Genomic DNA, 26,679 nt, shown 5'->3' with positions numbered 1-26,679 from the left:
TCCTCTCTCGAGCTCGAAGGCAGACAAACTATTTCCATAGTTCTTCCAAAAGAGAAAATAGGTTTTTTAGGACTTTTCAGAGATATGCTTTCATTACTCAGCATGGAAACAACTTCTGACATGGTTGCTCTGTCTTCAGGGACATCTTGCACACACAGAAGAGCCACTTGAATGCATCTTGAGTACCCTTCCAAATGGCAGAGGTCATCTAACAATGGGTACATCAGCTCCAAGATGTTCCCTTCTTTCCATAGTTCCCAAGCCTGCAAATGTCAACTTTGTCAAAATCCTATGAAATTAAAACAAGGTTCATTGAGAAAACCAATGAAAATTAGAATATATATATATATATATATATATATATATATATATATATAGAGAGATCAATTCCTTATGTATCCAAGAAGGTTTAGAGATTGGTTTTGCCAATGAAGATTTCTGTTCTTCTTGCCGCTGAGAATCTCTAATAGCAGAACACCGAAGCTGAAAACATCGGACTTCTCGGAGAAGAGGCCCTCCATTGCATACTTAGGAGACATGTAACCACTGAATTCAACAATGCCTTTTAGTAACTAATATGAGCACTTACATTTTGTGAACAAATAAAATTATGGAAGAACCGATATCTTACTATGTACCGACCACCCTATTCGTATTCGCCTGTGATTCATTCCTCTCAAAAATCCTTGCCGTTCCAAAGTCCGATATCTTTGGGTTCATTTCACTATCTAGAAGTATGTTGCTGGCTTTTAGATCTCTATGAATAACTCTGAGTCTTGAGTACTTGTGGAGATAAAGAAGCCCTTGAGCAATCCCTTCAATGATGTCAAGACGCTTTTTCCAGTCTAATTCTGCTGCCTTGATTGGATCTGCAAGCACCATTAACATGATAATGAGCAATTCTGATTCAGTTGTATATGAAGAAAGAAATTGCATGTCAACAGTAGGATGCATCCATAATGACTAACCAAAGATGTAGATGTCCAAGCTCTTGTTGGGCATGTACTCATAGATCAACAACTTCTCTTCTCCTTGAATGCAATAACCAAGAAGCCTAACAAGATTTCTGTGCTGGAGATTGGCAATAAGAGATATCTCATTTCTGAACTCCACCACTCCTTGTCCCGAACTTCTTGAAAGCCTTTTTACCGCTAGTTCATGTCCCTCCAGCATACCTGACAAAGATTTGAGAAAAAAAAACACCTTTACTTGGATTTTGTTCTCACTTTATACTGTTGTAGAATTATGTTCATGCACTAAGAGAACCAAGAAGAAGTTAGGAATTTGAAGATTTTAAGGATTTCCAAGCGGAGAAGCATAAAATTATTTGAGAACAAACCAATTCCTATGAGCATAACCACTAAAGTTATTGAGCAAAACACGTTGTTTGGCTCATGGCTACTTCTAGGTTGGGATGGAGAACGTCTAATGAACTAGATGCTAAAGCTCCTATTTATTTAGTAGTACCAGAGATGCACTTGTTTCTACAATGACAACATCATAGTTGGGTATCAAGAAAACTGTATCCTTTTAGGCCTTGGTAACAGGTATCCAAAGATGAGGTTAATTACTTTCTTAGGAGGGGAACATTTTCTTCTCTAGTTCACTCTCTGGAGTGGCAATTTGAAAGGATCTCTATTTTTTAGGTGCAGCAGTATCTAACCCTAATTTGTTGAGAAGTTAGCTGAGGGGTGAAAGAGAGAATTAATTTGTATTTAGAGGACTCTCGCACCAAATATACATCCTCAGCCAAAATATATCAAGCCTTGCTTGGCCTTAAATCAGTTTCGATATACTAGAGCAGATTTCCTGCATGGTGGATCTAAAACAACTGGCCACCTACAAAAGAAATCACAAGCTATGCTTCGTTTTAGCATTCTAAAGAATTAAAATTAAGAGGTGAAATGATACCTTGTAGACAGGCCCAAAACCACCCTCTCCAAGTTTATTAGAAGCAGAGAAGTTATTAGTTGCTGCTAATAAGGTAGAAAAACTGAACAGAGGACAATCAGGAACTTTCTCGCCTTCGCCATCGATTGGTCCTTCACTGAGTTTATGAGATGCCGCTGCAATATTATCTGTTCCTACTAATTGAAGTTCCTGGCTGAGTTCTTGCTTGGCTGTTTTGAACAGAAGAAAGAAGTTTTCTTTTAGTTCATCGGTATGAGTAATTTTTACTACTCTATTTTTTCCTACCAAAACATTATAATTACTTTACACCAACATAGACTACCTTTCAATTGGAGCTTTTTCCTATGCCAACAGTAAAAGGAAACACCCAGTAACAAAAGAATCACCACTGAAACTGGCATGATGATTGCTATCCAAAGCTTTTTTTGCGTCCATTATCTGAATTACCAATCAGCATTCAACTGAATTCTCAGCTAGACATTTAACTTCGGAGGGAAACAAAGCTTTTAAGAAATTAGTCATCTCTATACATAAATTAGCATTGGAAAGATTCTGAGATCAAGCAAACAATAGATGAGACCTCCACATCAAAAATTATAAAGGGAAAAAAGAAATAAAAGAAACCAACCATTTGATGACACCAAATCACGAATGAAATGAGGAATCAAATGAATTCTGCATGGAATTCCCAACCGGAGAGCCTTACCTGCAGTGTGGTTGAGCTCCGAAGCTGCCAAACGAACATAGAGGTCTTGAGTGGCATCATGGTGAGCTTGGAGACCCAATAGGTCCCCAAACCATAACAAGCAGCCAGTTCCATTCTCATGTGCTGAAGCATAAGCTGTGCAGGAGCAGTTCGGCGCACACTTCGCCTTACAGTCCTCGATGCCGATGCTCGAAACGCCAGTGTCCAAGAAGAAGATCGGCAACTTAACCCCTTTCAGCTTTAAAAATTCATCTCCATTTCCACATTCTAGCATCTCTCTTCTCACACATCCTCCAGCCCAGTTCCCTGAATTCCATGCAAGATCAGACCTAGGCTCAAACCCATCCAAACAATTGCATGTGGGAGTAGAATGGTTGTTGCAGAGGCCATTAGCTCCGCAGCTAGTGGGAATCTCGCATGAATAATTCGTCGGTCCAGCCCAGATTTGTACCCACTCCTGTGAGGTTTCTACCCAAGCTACTTGATTGATCTGCCCTGAAACATCCATCACGGTTCTCGTTGGTTTAGAACTGTCATTGACAGAATAAGAATAGTAATCCCCATTCCAAGTCGGCATGTAGCTGAAATAGATGTAGTAAGTTGGTGTCATTTCAGGGACCGAGCTGAAGTTCTTCCCAGTCCAGACCCCACTCTTCCAGTAGACCTGACCCTTCCTCCAGATGATGAACTGTTTAGTGCCGTTGGGATCGATCCCGACAGAGAAGTCACCTTGAGCTGGATCTTCTGAGCTTGTCCATGACGTGAGAAACTGATTCTTTTTTCCATACATTCCCATTCTCATGCCAGGAATCAGTGTATCAGTAGGATTGTCAAAGCTCTGCCACAAGGCTTGTCCTTCTCTTCCATCACTCCATTCTCTGAGAAAAAGATTGCCGGTGTCTGTTAGTGTAGCAGCTGTGAGATTGGTTGCTCCAGAGTTGGATGCTATGGTGATCGATCTCCCAATGCTATCCAAAATGATCAGATTGCCTTTCCCATCAATGGTAAGGTAGCCAGAATTATCGAACACCGGCTGTCCGCGGTTGCCAACCCATACCACCGTCTGCACTGGAAGCTTGTGATACCATACCCCAACATAGCGATTGAGCGAACCGCTTGGGCTGAAGAATCCGAGTGCAAAGGTCCGGTTGGCAGAAAATAGTGTCTCTCCATCTTTAATTGACTGGTTTGGAAACAGGGTGTCTGCTGAATGAGAAAATTTGATGGTGAATAGAATCAAGAAAGGAAGAACACGGCAGCCATGGATGCTGCTTCTATCGCCCATCATTGGTAAGCCAAAACCCCTACTTCGATACTTTTTTGAGAACTAGAACATAGAATGATCTGAATTTAACCACATATGCTTCTTTGTCATGGGTTTGCCAGTAGCATTTCAATGCTGATATCATGACCCATCTTTTCTTGGGGCGTGTCTTGACTTATTACCTATACAGGGGCCCCAGGCTATTCTTCTTGTCTCAACATGGATTACAGTATCTTAATACTCGACTACTACTGTGTTTGGCAACAAATTTACACCAATTTTCTCATGTAACATATCAAAAAACTTTTTATATGCATGAACTTGATCCCTCATAGCATTAATCAAACGGGTAAGACTTTTTTTTTTTAAAAAAAAACGAATCCATGTGCAGACAAGTTTGGTTCGTATCCGAATCAAACAGAAAATTTACACCTTTTTGAACAAATGGACAGTTATACAAGTCTTAACAAAGACAGGTGCCGTTGCGGATAAGCTTTTTAATAAGACCTAAATAGCGGTCGCTTGAGGTAGGCTAGTTTTGGAAGCTATTGAGTCTTCTCGTGGTTGACTTAAATCTGGGGATCCAACATCCCCTAACTCGCCTGCTGCACCCATTAAAGATCGGACGAAATGTTGAGATATTTGGATTTTCTTCCTTCTTACGGGTTGTGTGTCAGCTAGCAGCCATAAAAAAGAATTCATTGAATCCTACAGCAGCTCAAACATGGTTGTGTTATTTGCTACTTGTGAGAGAACTACGAACACAAACACCTAAATTTAGGATTCCAGTTGTATAATGATTCACCTTTTTTTTTTTTCCTGATGTGCGCCATTGGATCACTCAATAGCGGCTACATGATCTGCTGGTTAGAGTGTTTTGAGATTTGTGCGAGGCATGATCCAACAGTTGATGTCGCATAAGAAGATTTTTTTTTTTTCTGCATGAAAGATATAACTCGAATCCTAAATTTAAGGGGTCAAACGAACTATCTATAGAAAAGAAACACTTTCAAGCAGAACATCAGGGATTAATGGCTGCTCCTTGAAATGCCCAATACTTAAAGATGAAGCGCACACATGAAATCAAGTAGGTTTCAAGCTGACCCACTCGCTTCAAGGGTATTTTCCAAGGCAGGTAGCCCAGCCGACCCACTCAAGTTGAGTTCAACGGTGAAAAAGGTCGGAATCATCCGATTAAATGTGCTCGCCGTGACGTGCTAAAGGTTAGCTTTCGCGTCTTTATCTTGCAATCAAGAAAGAGGTTATATGGAATTTATCTTATCTGGTAGTTTCCGTGATGGATGGAAACTATTAGAGATAAACCTTAAAGATAAGAATACGGATCCCTAACCTAGCATTATAAATCCATCACCTAAGGCACTCAAGTTTTGCATAGGTTAAAAGATCTGGATCTCCTCTCTCTTTCGTGGGTTCTCTCTTCTCTCTCGTGTAAAACATTTTCGTACTTGAACAACATGGGCGGAGGTCATTAAAAATATTTTTATTTAAATTATTATTCCGCTGCATATATTTACCTTACATATATAACCTTTGAGATGTACCAAAAATGCTGGAATAGAGAAATAAAATTACTTTTCTCTCTCCCTCTCTTGTTTTCTTCTTTATCTATAAATATTTCAACAAATACGGAGGCTACCGAAAAGGTTGAACTGAGAAATGTCCTTCACACCCAGACCTCCCTTTTTTACTAAGGCAAGCAGTATTCCAGTTGACCTTGTACGAAAACTTTGCAAGTTTTACAATTCAGAAGATCAGAAAGAGGAAAAAGAGCTAGCAGCACGAAGAAAGAAAGGTTGGAGGATAGATAGAGAAGCAATACATGATATACAATTTTGTATACTCTCCCATCTTTTAAATATGGGCCTGCATCTTCATCAAACAAATAAATAAATAAACAAAATAATCTAGTTCTGCATGGATATGAAGAAAATCTGCACGTTTCTTTCTTTCGTTTAAGCTTTTGCCTCGCATGCTGCTTTCTAAACCAACAAACTTTTAGTTGTAATTTGCGTACAATTCAATATCTTGACAAGGAGGAGTGTGCCAATCCATGAACCCTTTGCAAAGTTAAGGAGGAGAGGCCCTAATTAGGCTTAATGTGCACAGCTTAGCTGCCATAGTGGTTAGAACTTGAAGAGTAAGTTTGGTGATGGATGACAGGGGAGGCCCTAATTAGGCTTAATGACAGGGGAGGTCCATCACCTTAATTACGATCTCTGCAAAGAGCAACTTCATGAATCTGGTGCTGCTTGCCATTATAGTCTTTACCATTGTAACAGACCCTTATAACAGAAATAATAGCAATTATTTTCATTTGTAAGAAATACTAGTATTTTCAAAATTAAATTTTCATATATTAAACTTTCCCTCAAAAGTGATTATACAACAAAAAGTAATATCTTTTATTCAGCGCGAAAGACAACGCCAATATTTTCCAGTTATTGCTTATTATTTTCCATATAGCAATATTACAACAGTCATTGTAATGGTTACTATCTAAATACCAATTTAAAATGCTATTTTTTGAGGCAAATAATGACCATTATAACTGTTTTAACAATCGGTAGTTGTTACATTAAGGGGCCATTGTAACAGTATAATGCATTATTTAAAACCTTGGTCCACAGGAATTTCTTGGAGTTAGGTGAAGCTCTATTGGATTGACCCAAATTTGATCAGGCCATTAAGATCCATTGCCGCGGGCCCAACTTCTCAATGGGAATCAGAGTGGAATCTAAATTATTTGCTTTTGGAGAGGTTCGGTCCTAAAATAGATGGATTTAAACCATCTATTTTAGCAATATATGTAACAACCCAGGACCTCACCCAAAATGGCTAGCCGGAAATTATTATTTGGGTTCCTTGATCCTGTATAAATATCTAAAATCTACCCAGCGAATAACTTAGGTGGGACTAAACACACGCCTGCACGGGTCCTCACATACTCCCTTCGTTCAAGTCCTGACGTCCTCGTCAGGCTAAGGGTTCAAATCTATTCAAATCTAATCATAAATACCATGATTGGCCTGTGATTAGCCCCAATGGATCCGTGCTGCAGTATCCCCTAGTCCACATAGGTTATGAGCCGGGTCCGCTCTGATACCATTTGTAACAATCAAGGACCTCACCCAAAATAACTAGGCGGAAGGTATTATTTGGGTTCCTTGATCCTGTATAAGTACCCAAGATCTACCCAGCGAATAACCGATGTGGGACTAAACACACGCCCGCATCTCCTCGTTCAAACCCTGTGCGGGCGTGTGTTTAGTTCCACATCGGTTATTCACTGGGTAGATCTTGGGTACTTATACAGGATCAAGGAACCCAAATAATACCTTCCGGCTAGCCATTTTGGGTGAGGTCCTGAGTTGTTACAAATGGTATCAGAGCGAACCCGGCTCATAACCTATATGGACTAGGGGACACTGCAGCACAGTTTCATTGGGGCTAATCACGGGCCAATCGTGGTATTTGTGATTAGATTTGAATAGATTTGAACCCTTAGCCTGACGAGGACGTCAGGACTTGAATGGAGAGAGTATGTGAGGACCCGTGCGGGCGTGTGTTTAGTCCCATATTGGTTATTCGTTGGGTAGATCTTGGGTACTTATACAGGATCAAGGAACCCAAATAATACCTTCCGGCTAGCTATTTTGGGTGAGGTCCTAGGTTGTTACAAATGGTATCAGAGCGGACCCGGCCCATAACCTATGCGGACTAGGGGACACTGCAGCACGGATCCATTAGGGCTGACCATGGGCCAATCGTGGTGTTTGTGATTAGATTTGAATAGATTTGAACCTTTAGCCTGACGAGGACGTCAGGGCTTGAATAGGGGGAGTATATGAGGACCCGTGCGGGCATGTGTTTAGTCCTATATCGGTTATTCGCTGGGTAGATCTTGGGTACTTATACAGGATCAAGGAATCCAAATAATACCTTTCGGCTAGCCATTTTGGGTGAGATCCTGGATTGTTACAATATATATATATATATATATATATATATATATATATATATATATATATATATTTCTTTATTTATGCGCGCGCGCGCGCATGTGTGTGTATGTATGCATGTGTGTATGTGTATGTATCACTACAGGAAAAATAAGATTTTTCGACGCTTTTTTTCCGATGATAGGGAAAAGCGTCGGAAAATTTTGGTTTCGCGCAAAATTGTGTCGACGCTTCTAAAAAGTGTCGGTATAGCTTTGCAATCGACGACGCTTTTTAAGCGTTGTAGAATATTGGGATCTACGACAACGCTTATAAGCATCGTCGGAGGCCAAAACCATCTCGATGCCCTAGCTCTTATATCATCTCCTCTCCTCTTCCCTTCGGCACCGACATCAATCCTTCTCTTCCCTCCCCCTTCTCTTGGATCTGAGCCACTCTCCTCTCCTCCTCCCTCCGGTGCCATCATCGCCACCAACCTCGCTTCCGAAGAAGAAGAAGAAGAAGAGTAGATCCGCCTCCTCCCCCTTCTCTTCCCTCCGGCGTCGACATATCCAATCCCCCCTCCTCCGAAGCCCAGGTGAGCATGTCTTTCCACTCATCCCCCCATGAAGAAGAAGAGTAGATCTGCCGCCTCCCCCTTCTTTATTTTTGTTGCAGGGGTGACAGGAGCAAGTGGATATGCAGGGAGGCTGGAGCGCCGGCGTCACGCCACCGGGGACAGGCGATGGCCAGGAAGGGGCGGGCCGTGGCTCCAGGTGTTCAGATCTCCTCCCCTCTACTTGTTTATTTATTTTTCTGTCTATTGTGAGAAACTTGACTCCAGGCAAAGGAGGAAAAGGAGGAGATCTAGGGCGTACTGGAGGAAAGAAAACCCGAAGCCCTCTTTCGGGTGTTTGGGTCTCTCGCCCCTCCGTGCGTAGGCCAGGAGAGGCGAAGACCAAGAAGAGGAGGAGGAGGAGTCCTCGTTTTCGTCATATTTTTGGGTGATTTTTTGGTTTCGATCGATCGTAGGCCATGGATGAGAGAATCCTGCCGGGTACTTACTTCCAGTACTCCCCTTCTGGAGTTCACTCGTCTCCCCACCATTCCTTGAGGTCTCCTGCGTCTTCGGATAGAGAAAGGTCGGTTCCATCGCCTTTCCAATATATTCTTGGTTTTCTTGATGTGGGTATTGGAGTTCTTGATTTTGGGTTTGATAGGGCATGCGTTTTCTTGCGTAATTTTAGGGTAAAAATTGGTGGTTTTAGTGGGCGGGCTGATTTTATTTGCTTATGTCTGCAGAATTTGCTGTTTTTAGGTTGATCTCTGATTGGTTTTTTTCTTTTCTCGGGGTTCGATTTAGTGTATAAGCTGTTGAAATTTTTTGGGGCTTAGGGTTTTTGGTGATTAGTTGTTGCCTTTTGTGTATGCTAATTTTAGGGTGGCTTGAATTTATCTGCTTGTCTGTCTCTTGTTTGGTGTGTGTGGATGCTGGCTTGCAAAGAATAATGTTGTTGTTCTTATCTACTCTGGGATGCTGAAACCTATAAAGCAAAGAATAGACTCATTCATAATTTCATGGTTTATATGGGATGGTGTTCAGATCTCCTCCCCTCTACGAATTCTCCAGCACCACCAGGTTCGGCATCACCTCCCCCTTCTTTTCTTTCTTTCCGATTTTCCATTTTTGCACTCTTCTTTCAATTTTGAAATCTTGGTGCAGCGACCATGATCTGGATCTTCCGGGCCTACACGCAGTCCCCAGGTCTACCCAGTGAGGAAAATATTTTTTTTTTAAAAAAATGTTGGCTAACGCCGACGCTTATAAGCGTCGGCTTTGATTCTTTTAGCGACGCTTTTACGCGTCGCTACAGTGCGTCGCTAAAAACTAACCTCTTACAACGCTTTCCAAAAGCGTCGGAAAAAACTTTTTCTACTCAAGTATCGCCGACGCTTTTGCGACGTTTCGATTAGCGTCGCCGAAACTTTAGCCGACGCCAATAAGCGTCGGTAAAGGTTCTAAAAAACGCCGAAAAGATGAATTTTCCTGTAGTGTATATATATGTATATATATATATGTAATATATATATATATATATATATATATATATGTAATATATATATATATATATGTAATATATATATATATATATGTAATATATATATATATATGTAATATATATATATGTAATATATATATATATATGTAATATATATATATATGTAATATATATATATATGTAATATATATATATATGTAATATATATATATATGTAATATATATATATATATATATATATATATATGTAATATATATATATATATATATATATGTAATATATATATATATATATATATATATATATATATATATATATATATATATATATATATATATATATATATATATATATATATATATATATATATATAATGTCGCATCAGCTGAGGGACATCTACATGGCTCAATTCTCCCATAATAGAAATGATATTGGGTCCAAGATCTTCTAAACCCAGATCCGTGCTCATAGCAGATTCAGGCCTAACATTTGTTCTATAACTAGTCCATTGAGGGAAAGGGTTGGTCCAGGTTCGTGGAATAAAAATATGTATCAGGTTTGGGTTTGAATATCCACTAGGTATCTAATATGATATCTTAAAGAGTTATTTGAGCCGAACAATATCCATCTTTCAGGAAGCTTACTAATGAAACATTTAATACATATTAAGAAAATTAAATCATGAGTAATAAGCACTTGATGGTAAACTATATAAAATAATGGACAAAAATTAAAAGGTGCACAATACTTAAATAATACGTCATTATTTTTATTTTTCAAGTGAAAGAATATAAATAAAATTAATATTGTATTTGATATATGTATGCATGCATATATGTAGGTGTTTTTGTATGCATAGGTATGGGTGATAGAAACCAAGTAATTTATGGAGGTTTGGGTCAGGTTAGATATAAAGAAACTCAAACTTAGGCATATTGACAAAATCTTAATGAGTTCAACTCTAATTCCATACCCAATCCATTTATTATAGATAAGATCTAATCGGGGTTGGGTCGAGTATCGAGTTTGCAAATGGGAATGACAATGCTACCCATTAAGCGAAGATTATCTCAATTTAGTTGGATAATATTATGGGTTCCCTCAACCATAGTTGACCTTGCTTTCCCAAAAGAGGCTACCTAGAAAGATATCAGTATCCTTCACTGGTGGAGAAAAATCAATGGTAGAGCCACCCAAATTCAAATTTAAAGTAATACAGTTCCAATTGAATCATAGGAGGCTAGTTCAAAATTCCAACGACTCCAATAATCACCATCTTATTTTCCTTCTAATGATCTCCTTGTTAGGGCTACAAACGGATCACGACCTAACTCAATTTTATATTTGGGTCATGATTTTTGATCCCCAAACTCAACTCGTTAGTTGATTTGGTTGGGTCGGATCAGGTAGGGTTGATGAAAACGATCTAAGACCTATCATGTTATTTGAATTAGCTCAGAGTCAAGTATGAACATGATCCAATTTGAAATGTTCTGGTTTGGGTCAAGACCATCTTAGGTTGGATTTTCAATTCGAGTCAAGCATCTAGCTATTCTATTACATCTAAAATATAATTATTAAAAATTAAATATAGACAGTAAAATTTAAATAAAAATAGGAAGGACTAAGTTAAACTTGAATTTTCACTCAAACTTTTCAATCATCCAAGTAATTGATCATTCTTAAGCTTAGAAATTATGATTTTCAAAATATATACATATGTTGATATACTTGAGAGTATTATAAATAAGAATGCAACAAAATAAATAATGAAATATATACATTTGAATTTAATCAAGTGAAAATAGATGAGTGGAGATGTAGTTGTTGAGATGAAAAAGGGAATTAGTTTAAATAAAAGTTCATTCAATGAATTAAGAAAGATATTTATAGTAAAGAAGAAGGAAGTTTATATGATTTGTTTTTTGGATCAGGCCGGATCGTGTTTGGTTTAGGTTAAGCCTCTTTTTGTTGGCCCAAACTAAACCTAGAAGATATATAACCAGGGTTGGATTGAAAAATACAAGGCCCTGACACAATCTAGAATTTAGACCGGGTCCAATTTTGAACTCAAACTTATTTCTCTACTAAACTTATTTCTCTACTCAAACTTATTTCGCCCATACAATACCTCTCTACCAAAATTTAGTACAGTCCCTCAATGCATTTGACTCCTGGATGTAAGCTATTGAGTTCTCCAACTTATAGTATATCCACTCTTATATGAGGCCCACTTGATAGAGTGGATAGCAACTATTAGTTCTACCTTTTGGTGAATACTAATGTTGTGAATACTGTCATCAACAGCAAGATACCTTAATGTCATGGACTCACCACCTAGAAACTTCACCTAGAAACTTAGGTTGTTAGAAGAACCAACTCGGGCTAAGGAACCCATATGGAACCTCTTTTATTAGTCAATGTGGGACTATGACAATCTCCCCTATCCAATCTCATAATGCTCTAGTCATGGTTAGCTCCTCCTCGAGAGATGGGAGCCCATCAATGCCCCAAGTTCTACTCAACCTTATGAGGTCCTCCTCGATCCTGATATATCCCTCAATGAGGGGCCCACTTGACTTATAAAGGTTGCGACATATAATCGGCCGGGCTCTGATACCACTTATCATAGACTCATAGTCCAAAAGCTTAAACTGTTAGGAGGACTAGCCCAGATAAATAAACCCATATGGCATCCCTTTTATTAGTCAATGTGGGACTATAACACTAGGTAGGACACTCAACCTTCGGTCTCAACCCCTATTAAAGTACAAAGCCTCATGTCTAAGAGTCACTGTTGTGCCCATTAGTTAAGCCTGACCCACCAACTTGGTCTAGAGTCAAGATATCCTGATGAACTCTACTAGGTCATGTACTCAGATTCAATAGCTCTTTCCTAATTGATGCACTATTATAAGTGTACTAATAAAAAAAGGGTTGACCTTACACATAGTGTTCGTCCTTTCCTGTTTACCTAAAAATATGCTAGACAGATCGTTGTTAGAACCGACGAACAAAAGTTAAATTTTAAATTTTTACTCTTACCTTTCCTACTCGAAGAATAGTGGTTGTAAGAGGTCGATCCACAGGGAGGCGATTGGAGTTGTATAAAAATTAGAACGTTCACTCGGATTTGAAATCGATTTTTGAATGATAAAAGAAAAACATTATTTTGAGAATGTTGATGGATTCTCTAGTCTACCGAAGAATATTTTTTAATTGAAATTAACTATAAGACAGGTAGTCAGATTTAAAGAGTATTTATGTATTTAACTAATTAAAGAAAAGCTTTAACATTAATCAAAATGGATGAAAACAGTGTTAGAAAAATTGTAGACTAGAATATAGATTGCATGAAAGAGGATTTAATGGATTGCAGAACAGAAATTAAAATTGCAGAACAAATATAACTTCCTACCCAAATAAACTCTCAAAAATTTAAAACTCAAAACAAAACCTAAAATAAAACTAAAAATAAGAACAATATGCTTTCAAACTCAAAATATACTTCTCAATAAAAACTTTCAACTAAAGTACACTAAAACAGAAAAAAAATACACTGCTCTTCTTAAATTAAAAAAAACTCAAACCGAAAAAAAACTAAAAAAATTGCAATGCTCTGTTTTCAATGGAGTTGAAAACAGAGCAATGCCTTTTTTTCTTTCTCCCTCGTCCGCCTCTTCCCCTGTTTCTTTGGACAAACCGAAGGAGCCAAACTCCTTCTTCTTCCTTCGACCAGCCAGCCACCACCCCAACCGAGCACACCCCCTCCCCAAGCTCCTCCTCTTCTCTTTTATAGACCCTTGGAGATGTGGTGGAGGCGGGATCAGCGGGAGGGAGGCGTGAACTTCCTTCTTTGGGCCATGGATGCGGAATCTCTGGGAGCTGAAGCGGAAGGTGGGGACTTGGCTTCCTTCTTCGGGTGCTGCTGATGCGGAAGGGAGGCGCTGGGATCTTCTTTGCTGGGAGGTGAATCGCCCGGGATTGCACGCGGAAGAGGAAGGATGATGGGGCTTCTTTCACGGATGCGGGAGAGCTGGGGATCTTCACTCGCGTGAAATCCGGAATGGCAGCTGTGAGGAGGCGGGCTGGCACGCGGCTGGCACGATGGGAAGATCACGGAAGACACCTCATGGCTGGGAGCGTTTTGAATCTGCGGATGCTGGCTGAAGCTTGGACGCGGCTGCGGTTCCTTGATCACAAACGGAAGGAGATGCGATGAAGACACGGTGCGGGATCGTCGGGATTGGAAGCGGAAGAGGAAAGATGCTGGGAGCGGACGGTGGGAACGGCTTGCATCAAGGGATTCCGGGAGGTGGGGACGCTGAAGATGTAGATGGCCTGGCACGGATGCAAGGAAATCTGTCTTGCTGGGAGGGATCTGATCTGGATCATTGGATGCGGACACGGAGATGCTCGCGATGTTGTGTTGTATCGCGGGATGAAGTCAGGCAGGCCCTGGAAGATGACTTGAGCTCGGGCTGCCGGGCATTGGACTCAATCCTAATGTTAATTGGTTTCTTGGATTACTGCACTCAAACACAAATACCACATTAATTAGTTAATTTTATTATTAATCATTAGCTAAAATACTAATTAAAATAGTCTGACGATTGCACTTTTGTGCTCTCATCACATGGTGTAGATAGTGGATGGCTGTATAAACCCTCATATATATATATATATATATATATATATATATATATATATATATATATATATATATATATATATATATATATATATATATATGCTTAACATAAACTCTCATTGCAAAAATAAGCGAGCTTTAGTGATTTAATCATAGGGATACTAACACTGCATTTAACAATAATAATGTATCACACACGCATGCTTGCAATAATATACTTCATAAGAATGGCATCTAGATGGGCAAAACTACATGTAATTAACTAGTAAATAATAATAAAGCAATAAATCATAACCCTATATGGTGATGGTTGTGCTGCAGTTACATCCACAAATAAATTCTTGCAGTAGTTGATCTATCCTGCAGCACCACTCTGATGCATCTTGATCAAATCCATGCAGTCTTTTGATGCCAAAAAAGAAACAAAAGAAAATAAATAGCCCATAGGTGAAAAGGTAATGCCTCATCCCTTTACATTAGACAAATATTGGATGTTAGGAATTTTAAATTAAACCACCAAATAAAAGAACAATTGCATACATTCATGTCATCTTCCAAAACAATACCATATGGCACTTACCACTAAAATATCCACCTGCAAGGGTAAGTAATCTCATGTACAAAATATACACTATGGTCCATCTATTACAGGAAAACCGATAAATATAGGATTTTATCGAAAGATATTCTTGATGAGATCATAACCTCGCTCTCAATAGAACAATTCCCTTTTATTATTAGATCTAGATTACTTCCACCAATCCAATAAAACACTACAGGAGAACTTACCTTTTTCGACGCTTTTTAGGCCTTTAGCGACGCTTATAAGCATCGGCTAAAGATCCGGCGACGCTAATAAGAGCGTCGCAGAAGTGTTGGCGATACCGGAGTGGGAAAACTTTTTGCCGACGCTACATAAAAGCGTCGGCAAAAACCGGACTTTACCGACGCTTATAAAGCGTCGGCGAATATGGTTTTCGCCGACGGTTGCCGACGCTAAAAAGCGTCGGTAAAAACCGTTGGTTTTGTAAAACCTGCGTGCTACGACGGTTTGTTCCGACGCTTTAAAGCGTCGGAAAATGTAATTATTTTTAAAAAAAATTAAAAATATCAAACTCCATAAATTTACATATATCATAAAACACACATTATACAATATGAACACATTGAAATTGGCACAAATATTCAGATCATTCGAAATATTTATATTGTCATATATGATTAAATTTACATAAAAAGTTATGAATTACAATGTACTTTGAAAATATAAAAAACATATACATATCAAACTCCATAAAAAACAATCTACAAAGTATCAGGGACAGGATTCAGCTCCAGATCTGCTACCACCAGCATTTGAGGCTGTGTCAAGGAAGACTGGAAGAACAAAAATAGTTAATTGATAGCAAGGTTGCTCATCCTAAAGCATCATCAAGAAAATAGGACAAAAGTATCTACCTGCAAAAGTGGAATTATAGGAGCAGAAAATTGCCATAAGATCAACAGAGTAACTATGTTCAGCGTTCAGATCATTGGAATGTAATAATACATGCCTTTAAATTATGGAAATGCAATGCACTATCGAAAGTTAAGAAGCCAATCTGTGTCCTAGGGAAGCCGGATAGCTCATCAAGACAAGACTTTATGGTCTTTGCCACAATCTGCATAATTTGTTGAAAATGAACATGAATTCCATGTTTCAGATGAAAGAAATGGAGTAAAATTACAAAAATTGTGATCACAAAGTGAATATAACAATCAGGGGTATGAAAGTAGACAGAGAAATAAAGACGAGCTTAACAGAGTCAAAAGTGGTTACCTCAAGCAACCCACACCGAACTGCAGATACTGACACATCAATAAGGAAAAAATATACTGGTGGCCGCACCATATATTCAGTAGGAGCAACAAATTCCACACTTCCCTTAGAAAGCTCAGGTCTTTGATCAAAATCACATCTTCTGCCACTAGCATACAAAGCACAATAATATTCCCCAGGAACTAGATGAGACAAACAGATATATATTAGCATAAAACTTGGCAGAAAAAATTTTTGGAAATAAGGGCAAGATGACATGAACTAGAAGCCATGTTATCAAATCTTATCCAAAAAGCTTGTAAAAAAAAATACTTTATAGTATAATTTTATTAGTACAAATAAATGATTCACTAAATAATGTTTTTAGTAGAATACCTATCAAGATATATAAGGAAACCAATAAACTCAACACTCGGGTCTGCAAGAATGTTTTACTGAATGATGAAAACATACATACTAACATTTATATAACAAGAGATGTGTAGTTAATGAAAATGCTCCCTACACAGGAGAGCTATATCCATTGCTTAGATGGACAGATCATATACAAGATTACATATAGTTGGGCTGTTTGAGTGCATGCCTAAATTAACTATTAGTTGCATTTCATTTTTCATGATACAGCACTGCAACACGACCATAATACAGCACTTGCAAACTTGTCCTATGTGGTAGACTTGTAAACACTTAAAACTTAAAAGGATCATCAACATCTTAGCTGGTTCTTGCTATCCCCTGCCCTGAATTGGTGCTTATTAGGAGTAATTTTTTCATAAAGATTCCCTGTCCTTTCCCAACTCCACCACCACTGAGATATCGATTAGCCCAATTTACAACACCCTAGACTAGAAAGCTGTCATATGATTTATCAATAATTGCAGTAGTCTGATGATATTCCTTACAGCAAAAAAGACCATCCTAATTTACTCCTAATTTGTCAAAAATGGTCCACTCCTTATGAATTTGCAGTCTTAACCATTACAATAAACTTCACCAAGTAAGCAAGAAATATTATCAAAAGGAAGGTCAGATACTATCAAAACTAATCAATTATATAGGGAAAAAAAGCCTTATCAATTAGCAACTGTGACAACCTCATCGCTTCCGATGTCCAGGGAATGGAGAGCACAGTAACCTAGGCTGCCGCGGCGTTTCCAGCGTTGTTCTCCTCGATGAAGCTGATCGTCCAGTTGATTAGAAGCAGGGTAATAATCCCCACGAAATCAAGAAGCAGGGCAACCTGGGCTGCCACGGCCAGTTTGGGGGCTTCCCCTGTTGAACAGAATCAAGAACCCATATGGGTTCGTCACAGAAAAAAAAAATAAAAAGAAGAAGAAATGCACCAGAGAAAACCTGGGCTTCCTCGATGGCCGCCGCCTCCATCACCCACGACAGCGGATTCCACATGAACCCCAAGAATTTTAGAAACTTGCTCTCCTGCAACCACAAACAAATTCAAAAAAAAAAATCAACAGCTAGATTAAAAAACAAAAAGCACATACATGAGGGTTGTCTCACAAATCTATGTCAGTTGAGGTGGTGACGGAAAGAACACATGCCCTCCCGCGTGCATCTCAGATTATCAAACACCTCCTCCAAGGGTATGTTCTCGTCGAACCACATCCCGCCCGCCGCCACCGCCGTATCCTCAGCTCGGAGGGGTAGAACACCTTTCTCGACGGCGCGGGGTCGTCCTCGAAGCTCGAAAGGGGAGGGGGATCCGGAGGGGGAGGGGGATCCGAAGCTCGGTGGGGGATTTGGGGGGAGATGATCGAGGAGGAAGGAGGGGGGAATGATGGCGGCTGGGGATGAAAGGGTTAGGGTTTGTTGCCCTAACCCTTTTTTCCTCCGCACGCGCACGAGAGAGAGAGAGAGAGGGGAAAATGCAGGGGGATCGGGAAAAAGGCAGAGGATCCGTGCGTTTGGTGGCCTTTTTTCCTCCGACGACGCTTTGAAGCGTCGTCTTATTTCAATTTTACCCAACGCTCTACAAAAGCGTCGTAGTATGTCGGCCCTGTTTCGAAATTTGCCGACGCTTTCTGTTAGCGTCGGCGTAAAACAGTCGGCAAAACCCTACTTTGTTGTAGTGAAACTATCATCTCATGATGCTAATCCTGATAGTCTTCTCACTTGACATCATCCAATGATACTTGTAAATAGTCCATCAATTATCTTGGCAGATATAGTCCATCAATTATCTTGGCAGATAGCTGATTTAAATAAGCAATGAAGGAAAACAAGTGACAAAGCTCAAACGACTTGCTAATTAGCACACTTGCCCCTGGAACTAGCTAGTCTAGGTTGCCTTCAAGTTTCCAATCATTATAATTATCCAATCTGAAATAAAATTAAGAAAAATATCTAGATTAATATTTTTAATCTAAGACTTATGCAACTCACAACTTAGCTTTCTAACATAGTCACCTCTGACCTTTTGATAGGTATTGAGGACAACTAGTCATGGTACTTCCTAACTGAATTGTATCAGGTAACTTTTTTACATTAATTACATGTTGAAATTTAAAGCTGATAAAATTTGGTGTTTATCCCCATAAGACCTATTTAAAATTAGAGATTTTGTGATCGTAATATCAGCCCTTAATATATAAATTTAATTCATTAAAGTTTGTTTGCATAATAGTATGCATACTGGACATTGATGCACAAACTACACTAGGTATATTGGATTAACCCTAGCTGGCAATATATTCCTTCCTATATATTCTGATTTAATTTTAACATAATGTAAACCAAGATCGAAGGTTAATAACATCAAGAGAATTTTAGATCATGGAAGTATACATGCAACTTAAAACTGTTGCACAAACTGCAGCTTAGCAAGTTGAAAACTAGGGCGGCACTCATATCATTAAGTTGGTTGATTAGGGCTGACCTAATAAGTTATACACTACAAAATAGGCTCTTGACAAGTAATTAGTTTGCTCATATTATTCAGTTTCTGCATCTCATTTTAATTGTGCATTGAATCTACATAAAATAAGATAATAAATAATGTCTTGCAACAGTTGTAGTCTGGCTTCATCATTTTGGTTGGAATATTATCTCGGCTTGAGGTTCTGTAAATTATGCTTTAGATTTTAGAACAATGAAATCGTAAGTTCTAAAGACAGTTCATCTATATATCATGCTTCATGCAAAACATTCATAGTCCAGATTAACTATCTATTGCAGTGTGATGAGAGCACAAAAATGCGACCTACATGTCACCAAAATTAGTGTTATTGTTGACTAAAAATGATAAATTCACTGGTTTAATATTATATTGTTGTTTGGCACAGGTTATTATAAATTAAAGTTTAAATGCGCATTTGGTATAGATTGGGTTTAGAGAGATGCATCATGGCCCCAAACCGCGCGGGCCCAATCCTGCCATGATCTAATCAAGCACATTTGCACCATCAAAAGATCCAGCCTATCCTGTGATCGCGTCAAGCTTCCTCCTCTGTGACCAAGCCTCCCACGCCCGTTTCTCTTCCAGCGGTCCCACAACATCCAAATCTTCCGTGATGCAGCAATGCCCGTTTCTCCTCCCAGCCGTCCACGGATCACGCCATCATCACCTCCTCGGTGATCCCTCCCATCTCCACCTCCTCCGCCGCTTCTTCCGCCCCAGCAGCACCCGTCAACCAGCATCAAGTCGCCGTCTCAGCCAGCACCTTCTCTTCCTCCATGCCATCAACGCGATCGAAGCCAGGACGGCCGCATCCCCAGCGCGTCTCCAGCCGTCTGCGACCCATTCCCATTCGTGCGCCCATTCCCCGCGGCCAGCCCTTCATCCGAATCAAAGGTCTCAGCCCCTCTCCCATGGAATCCAAGCCTCCCGTGATGCTAGTAGTGGTCCCGCAGCGTGTCTCCACCGCGTCTCTAGCCGTCTGCAACCAAATCCCCGCGCCTCAGCCCGCGCCTCCCTCCTTCCGTTTCCAAATCTCAGCCTCCCAGCATCCCGGACAACCCTCTTCCCTGAATTCCAGCTTCCCGTGATGCGCTCCGAAGCCGTGATCCCAGCAATCCCAGCCTGCATTACGTAGCCGTCTTCTGCATCATCATCGGCATCTTCCGCGTCTGTGATCCCGCCACCGTTTCGATTCTCAGCCGGCTTCAAGAGGTGGGGGCGAGCTATATAAGGAGGCCATCGGCCAGGAGAGGGGGAGGGGGAGGAGAGCTCGGTTTGGGTGGTGGCCGGCGGGTCCAAGGAGGAGGAGGTGAGCTCGGTGGAGCCAAAGAACAGAGGGGAAGAGGCCATCGGCTGGTTCAAGTGAGAAAGAAAAAAAATAGAGGAAGCTCTATTTTTGGGGAAGAAGAAAGAAAAAAAATATTATTTTATGTTGAAGGTCCACCGTGGGAGAGAGAGGGAGAAGAGAAGTGATTTGTTTTTCTTTCTTTGTTTTCTTTATGTTTTATTTTGTAGAAGGAGGACGCATTAGGCTTCCAATCTTCATTTTACTTTTGTAATTGTTCTTTTATGCAATCTATTAATTTTTCTTTTATGCAATTCATATTTTAGGTTAAGTTTAATTTCTGCAGTTTATTTTATGCATTCTAGAATTCTTGTTTTAGTTGCAATATATGAAATTTTCTTTCATTCAGTCTATGTTCCAGGCTTCAATCTTCCTAAGTACTGTTTTCATCCATGCCAAAATTTTTCTTTGAATAGTTAAATATTTTATTAAATTTATAAATGTTCTTCGATTCCAAGTATCTGTCTTTTCGTTATTTTCAAATGAAAAACATTCTCTGATAGACTAGAGAATCATTTAACATCCTCAAAGTAATGTTTTTATTCTACCATTCAAAAATCGATTTTGAATTCGAGTGAACGTTTTTATTTTTATGCAACTCCAATCGCCTCCCTGTGGATCGACCTCTTACAACCGCTATTCTTCGCGTAGGAAAGGTAAGAATACAATTAAATTAAACTTTGTTTGTCGGTTCTAACAACGATCTGTTTAGCATATTTTTAGGTAAACAGGAATCGGACGAACATAGTGTTAGAACAATTCGTTGGAATTATCGTGAAGGGCTTCGAATTTGTTGGAACTATAAGATTATAGGGATTAATATGCATATATAAAAATTGGAGGGATTACACATAATACGAAAGATTGAATAGGGAAGAAATTAATAAACAAATTCCATTCATTTTGTTGCGGCTAACATGAAATACACAAAGACCTGAGGAATGTAGTTCTATCTACCTTCCATAGCTGAAACAGTTATATCATTTGCAGTGCATTCCTCTCTTGTGCTCGAAGGCAGACAAACTATTTCCATAGTTCTTCCAAAAGAGAAAATAGGTTTTTTAGGACTTTTCAGAGATATGCTTTCATTACTCAGCAGGGAAACAACTTCTGACATGGTTGGTCTGTCTTCAGGGACATCTTGCACACACAGAAGAGCCACTTGAATGCATCTTGAGTACCCTTCCAAATGGCAGAGGTCACCTAACAATGGGTCCATCAGCTCCAAGATGTTCCCTTCTTTCCATAGTTCCCAGGCCTGCTAATGTCAACTTTGTCAAAATCCTATGAAATTAAAACAAGGTTCATTGCGAAAAACCAATGAAAATTAGAGTGTATATATATATATATATATATATATATATATATATATATATATATATATATATATATATATATATATATATATATATATATCAATTCCTTACATATCCAAGAAGGTTTAGAGATTGGTTTTGCCAATGAAGATTTCTGTTCTTCTTGCCGCTGAGAATCTCTAAAAGCAGAACACCGAAGCTGAAAACATCGGACTTCTCGGAGAAGAGGCCCTCCATTGCATACTCAGGAGACATGTAACCACTGAATTCAACAATGCCTTTTAGTAACTAATATGAACACTTACATTTTGTGAACAAATAAAATTATGGAAGAATCGATATCTTACTATGTACCGACCACCCTGTTTGTATTCGCCTGTGATTCATTCCTTTCAAAGATCTTTGCCGTTCCGAAGTCCGATATCTTCGGGTTCATTTCACCATCCAGAAGTATGTTGCTGGCTTTCAGATCTCTATGAATAACTCTTGAGTCTCGAGTACTTGTGGAGATAAAGAAGCCCTTGAGCAATCCCTTCAATGATGTCAAGACGCTTTTTCCAGTCTAATTCTGCTCCCTTGATTGGATCTGCAAGCACCATTAATATGTTAATGAGCAATTCTGATTCAGTTGTATATGAAGAAGGAAATAGCATGTCAACAGTAGGACGCATCCATAATGACTAACCAAAGATGTAGATGTCCAAGCTCTTGTTGGGCATGTACTCATAGATCAACAACTTCTCTTCCCCTTGAATGCAATAACCAAGAAGCCTAACAAGATTTCTGTGCTGGAGATTGGCAATAAGAGATATCTCATTTCTGAACTCCACCACTCCTTGTCCCGAACTTCTTGAAAGCCTTTTTACCGCTAGTTCATGTCCCTCCAGCATACCCTGACAAAGATTTGAGAAAAAAAAACACCTTTACTTGGATTTTGTTCTCACTTTATACTGTTGTAGAATTATGTTCATGCACTAAAAGAACCAAGAAAAAGTTAGGAATTTGAAGATTTTAAGGATTTCCAAGCAGAGAAGCATAAAATTATTTGAGAACAAACCAATTCCTATGAGCATTAGCATTAAAGTTATTGTTGTTTGGCTCATGGCTACTTCTAGGTTGGGATGGAGAACGTCTAATGGACTAGATGCTAAAGCTCTAATTTATTTAGTGGTGCCAGAGATGCACTTGTTTCTACAATGACAATATCATAGTTGGGTATCAAGAAAACTGTATCCTTTTAGGCCTTGGTAACAGGTATCCAAAGATGAGGTTAGTTACTTTCTTAGGAGGGGAACATTTTCTTCTCTAGTTCACTCTCTGGAGTGGCAATTTGAAAGGGTCCCTTAGCTATGGGGTGCTTTTTTGAGGAAAACTTAGGTGCAGCAGTATCTAATTCTACTTTGTTGAGAAGTTAGCTGAGGGGTGAAGGAGAGAATTAATTTGTATTTAGAGGACTCTCGCACCAAATATATACATCCTCAGCCAAAATATATCAAGCCTTGCTTGGCCTTAAATCAGTTTCAAATACTAGAGCAGATTTCCTGCATGGTGGATCTAAAACAACTGGCCACCTACAAAAGAAATCACAAGGTATGCTTCTTTTCAGTATTCTAAAGAATTAAAATTAAGAGGTGAAATGATACCTTGTAGACAGGCCCAAAACCACCCTCTCCAAGTTTATTGGAAGCAGAGAAGTTATTAGTTGCTGCTAATAAGGTAGAAAAACTGAACAGAGGACAATCAGGAACTTTCTCGCCTTCGCCATCAATTGGTCCTTCACTGAGTTTATGAGATGCCGCTGCAATATTATCTGTTCCTAGTAATTGAAGTTCCTGGCTCAGTTCTTGCTTGGCTGTTTTGAACAGAAGAAAGAAGTTTTCTTTAGTTGTATGAGTAATTTTTACTACTGTATTTTTTCCTACCAAAACATTTTAATTATTTCAAACCAACATAGATTACCTTTCAATTGGAGCTTTTTCCTATGCCAACAGTATAAGAAAACACCCAGTAACAAAATTATCACCACTGAAACTGGCATGATGATTGCTATCCAAAGCTTTTGCTTGCGTCCATTATCTGAATTACCAATCAGCATTCAACTGAATTCTCAACTAGACATTTAACTTCGGAGGGAAACAAAGCTTTTAAGAAATTAGTCATCTCTATACATAAATTAGCATTGGAAAGATTCTGAGATCAAACAAACAATAGATGAGACCTCCACATCAAAAATTATAAAGGGAAAAAAGAAATAAAAGAAACCAACCATTTGATGATACCAAATCACGAATGAAATGAGGAACCAAATGAATTCTGCATGGAATTCCCAACCGGAGAGCCTTACCTGCAGTGTGGTCGAGCTCCGAAGCTGCCAAACGAACATAGAGGTCTTGAGTGGCATCATGGTGAGCTTGGAGACCCAATAGGTCCCCAAACCATAACAAGCAGCCAGTTCCATTCTCATGTGCTGAAGCATAAGCTGTGCAGGAGCAGTTCGGCGCACACTTCGCCTTACAGTCCTCGATGCCGATGCTCGAAACGCCAGCGTCCAAGAAGAAGATCGGCAACTTAACCCCTTTCAGCTTTAAAAATCCATCTCCATTTCCACATTCTAGCATCTCTCTTCTCACACATCCTCCAGCCCAGTTCCCTGAATTCCATGCAAGATCCGACCAAGGCTCAAACCCATCCAAACAATTGCATGTGGGAGTAGTATGGTTGTTGCAGAGGCCATTAGCTCCGCAGCTAGTGGGAATCTCGCATGAATAATTCGTCGGTCCAGCCCAGATTTGTACCCACTCCTGTGAGGTTTCTACCCAAGCTACTTGCTTGATCTGCCCTGAAACATCCATCACGGTTCTCGTTGGTTTAGAACTGTCATTGACAGAATAAGAATAGTAATCCCCATTCCAAGTCGGCATGTAGCTGAAATAGGTGTTGTAAGTTGGTGTCATTTCAGTTACCGAGCTGAAGTTCTTCCCAGTCCAGACCCCACTCTGCCAGTAGACCTGACCCTTCCTCCAGATGATGAACTGTTTAGTGCCGTTGGGATCGATCCCGACAGAGAAGTCACCTTGAGCTGGATCTTCTGAGCTTGTCCATGACGTGAGAAACTGATTCTTTTTTCCATACATTCCCATTCTCATGCCAGGAATCAGTGTATCAGTAGGATTGTCAAAGCTCTGCCACAAGGCTTGTCCTTCTCTTCCATCACTCCATTCTTTGAGAACAAGATTGCCGGTGTCTGTTAGTGTAGCAGCAGTGAGATTGGTTGCTCCAGAGTTGGATGCTATGGTGATCGATCTCCCAATGCTATCCAAAATGATCAGATTGCCTTTCCCATCAATGGTAAGGTAGCCAGAGGTATCGAACACCGGCAGTCCGCGGTTGCCAACCCATACCACCGTCTGCACTGGAAGCTTGTGATACCATACCCCAACATAGCGATTGAGCGAACCGCTTGGGCTGAAGAATCCGAGTGCAAAGGTCCGGTTGGCAGAAACTAGTGTCTCTCCATCTTTAATTGACTGGTTTGGCAACAGGGTGTCTGCTGAATGAGAAAATTGGATGGTGAATAGGATCAAGAAAAGAAGAACACAGCAGCCATGGATGCTGCTTCTATCGCCCATCATTGGTAAGCAAAAACCCCTACTTTGATACTTTTTTGAGAACTAGAACATAGAATGATCTGAATTTAACCACATATGGGTCTTTGTCATGGTTTTGTCGGTCGCATTTCAATGCTGTTGTCATGATTTATGTTTTTTTGGGGCGTCTTGACTTATAACCTATACGGGATTCCCAAATTGAGAGGCAATTGTTCGTCTCGACATGGACAGATGGACTGCGGTATTTTCTGAAAATACTCAACTACTGCTGTGTTTGGCATTAAATTTACACCAATTTTCTCATGAAACATATCAAAAAACTTTTTATATGCATGAACTTGATCCCTCATAGCATTGATCAAACGGGTAAGACTTTTTTTTTTGGAAAAAAACGAATCCAAGCGTTGACAAGTTTGCTTCGTATCCAAATCAAACAGAAAATTTACACCTTTTTGAACAAATGGACAGTTATACAAGTCTTAACAAAGACAGGCCAGTGCCGTTGCGTATAAGCTTTTTAATAAGACCTAAATAGCGGTCGCTTGAGGTAGGCTAGTTTTGGAAGCTATTGAGTCTTCTCGTGGTTGACTTAAATCTGGGGATCCAACATCCCTAACTCGCCTGCTGCAACCATTAAAGATCGGACGAAAGGTTAAAATATTTGGATTTTCTTCCTTCTTACGGGTTGTGTGTCAGCTAGCAGCCATAAAAAAGAATTCATTGAATCCTACAGGAGCTCAAACGTGGTTGTGTCATTTGCTACTTCTGAGAGAACTACAAACACAAACACCTAAATGTTTTGAGATTTGTGCGAGGCATGATCCAACAGTTGATATCGCATAAGAAGATCTCTTTTTTTTTCTGCATGAAAGATATAACTCGAATCCTAAATTTAAGGGGTCAAGCGAACTATCTATAGAAAAGAAACACTTTCAAGCAGAACATCAGGGATTAATGGCTGCTGCTTGAAATGCACAATACTTAAAGATGAAGCGCACACATGAAATCAACTAGGTTTCAAGCTGACCCACACGCTTCAAGGGTATTTTCCAAGGCAGGTAGCCCAGCCGACCCACTCGCGTTGAGTTCAACGGTGAAAACGTCGGAATCATCCGATTAAATGTC

The 26,679-nt window shown here is 39.6% G+C and overlaps 1 protein-coding gene, 1 long non-coding RNA gene and 1 pseudogene across 2 annotated transcripts; all 3 read right to left on the bottom strand.

Moving 5' to 3' along the window:
• Positions 1-383: 383 nt before the first annotated feature.
• Positions 384-3,930, bottom strand: LOC103717328 (G-type lectin S-receptor-like serine/threonine-protein kinase At4g27290). Its single transcript, XM_039116474.1, has 4 exons — positions 2,618-3,930; positions 969-1,175; positions 632-869; positions 384-546 (listed from the first exon to the last, which is right to left on the bottom strand). Exons 1-4 carry the CDS (start codon positions 3,903-3,905, stop codon positions 384-386), a joined length of 1,896 nt encoding a protein of 631 aa, XP_038972402.1. The 5' UTR covers positions 3,906-3,930.
• Positions 3,931-15,788: 11,858 nt separating this feature from the next.
• Positions 15,789-18,218, bottom strand: LOC113461229. The gene is made up of 6 exons (XR_005507117.1): positions 17,890-18,218; positions 17,725-17,808; positions 17,466-17,643; positions 16,372-16,553; positions 16,011-16,213; positions 15,789-15,929 (listed from the first exon to the last, which is right to left on the bottom strand). It is a non-coding gene; the product is annotated as an uncharacterized LOC113461229 (long non-coding RNA).
• Positions 18,219-21,501: 3,283 nt separating this feature from the next.
• LOC120103956 lies at positions 21,502-25,594 on the bottom strand (annotated as a pseudogene).
• Positions 25,595-26,679: the final 1,085 nt, after the last annotated feature.

Source organism: Phoenix dactylifera, unplaced genomic scaffold (genome assembly GCF_009389715.1).
Source record: "Phoenix dactylifera cultivar Barhee BC4 unplaced genomic scaffold, palm_55x_up_171113_PBpolish2nd_filt_p 000092F, whole genome shotgun sequence".
In the NCBI taxonomy this organism is placed as follows: Eukaryota; Viridiplantae; Streptophyta; class Magnoliopsida; order Arecales; family Arecaceae; genus Phoenix; species Phoenix dactylifera.
The sequence above is the reverse complement of the archived record's forward strand: the minus strand, read 5'-3'. Positions and strand labels throughout refer to the sequence as shown.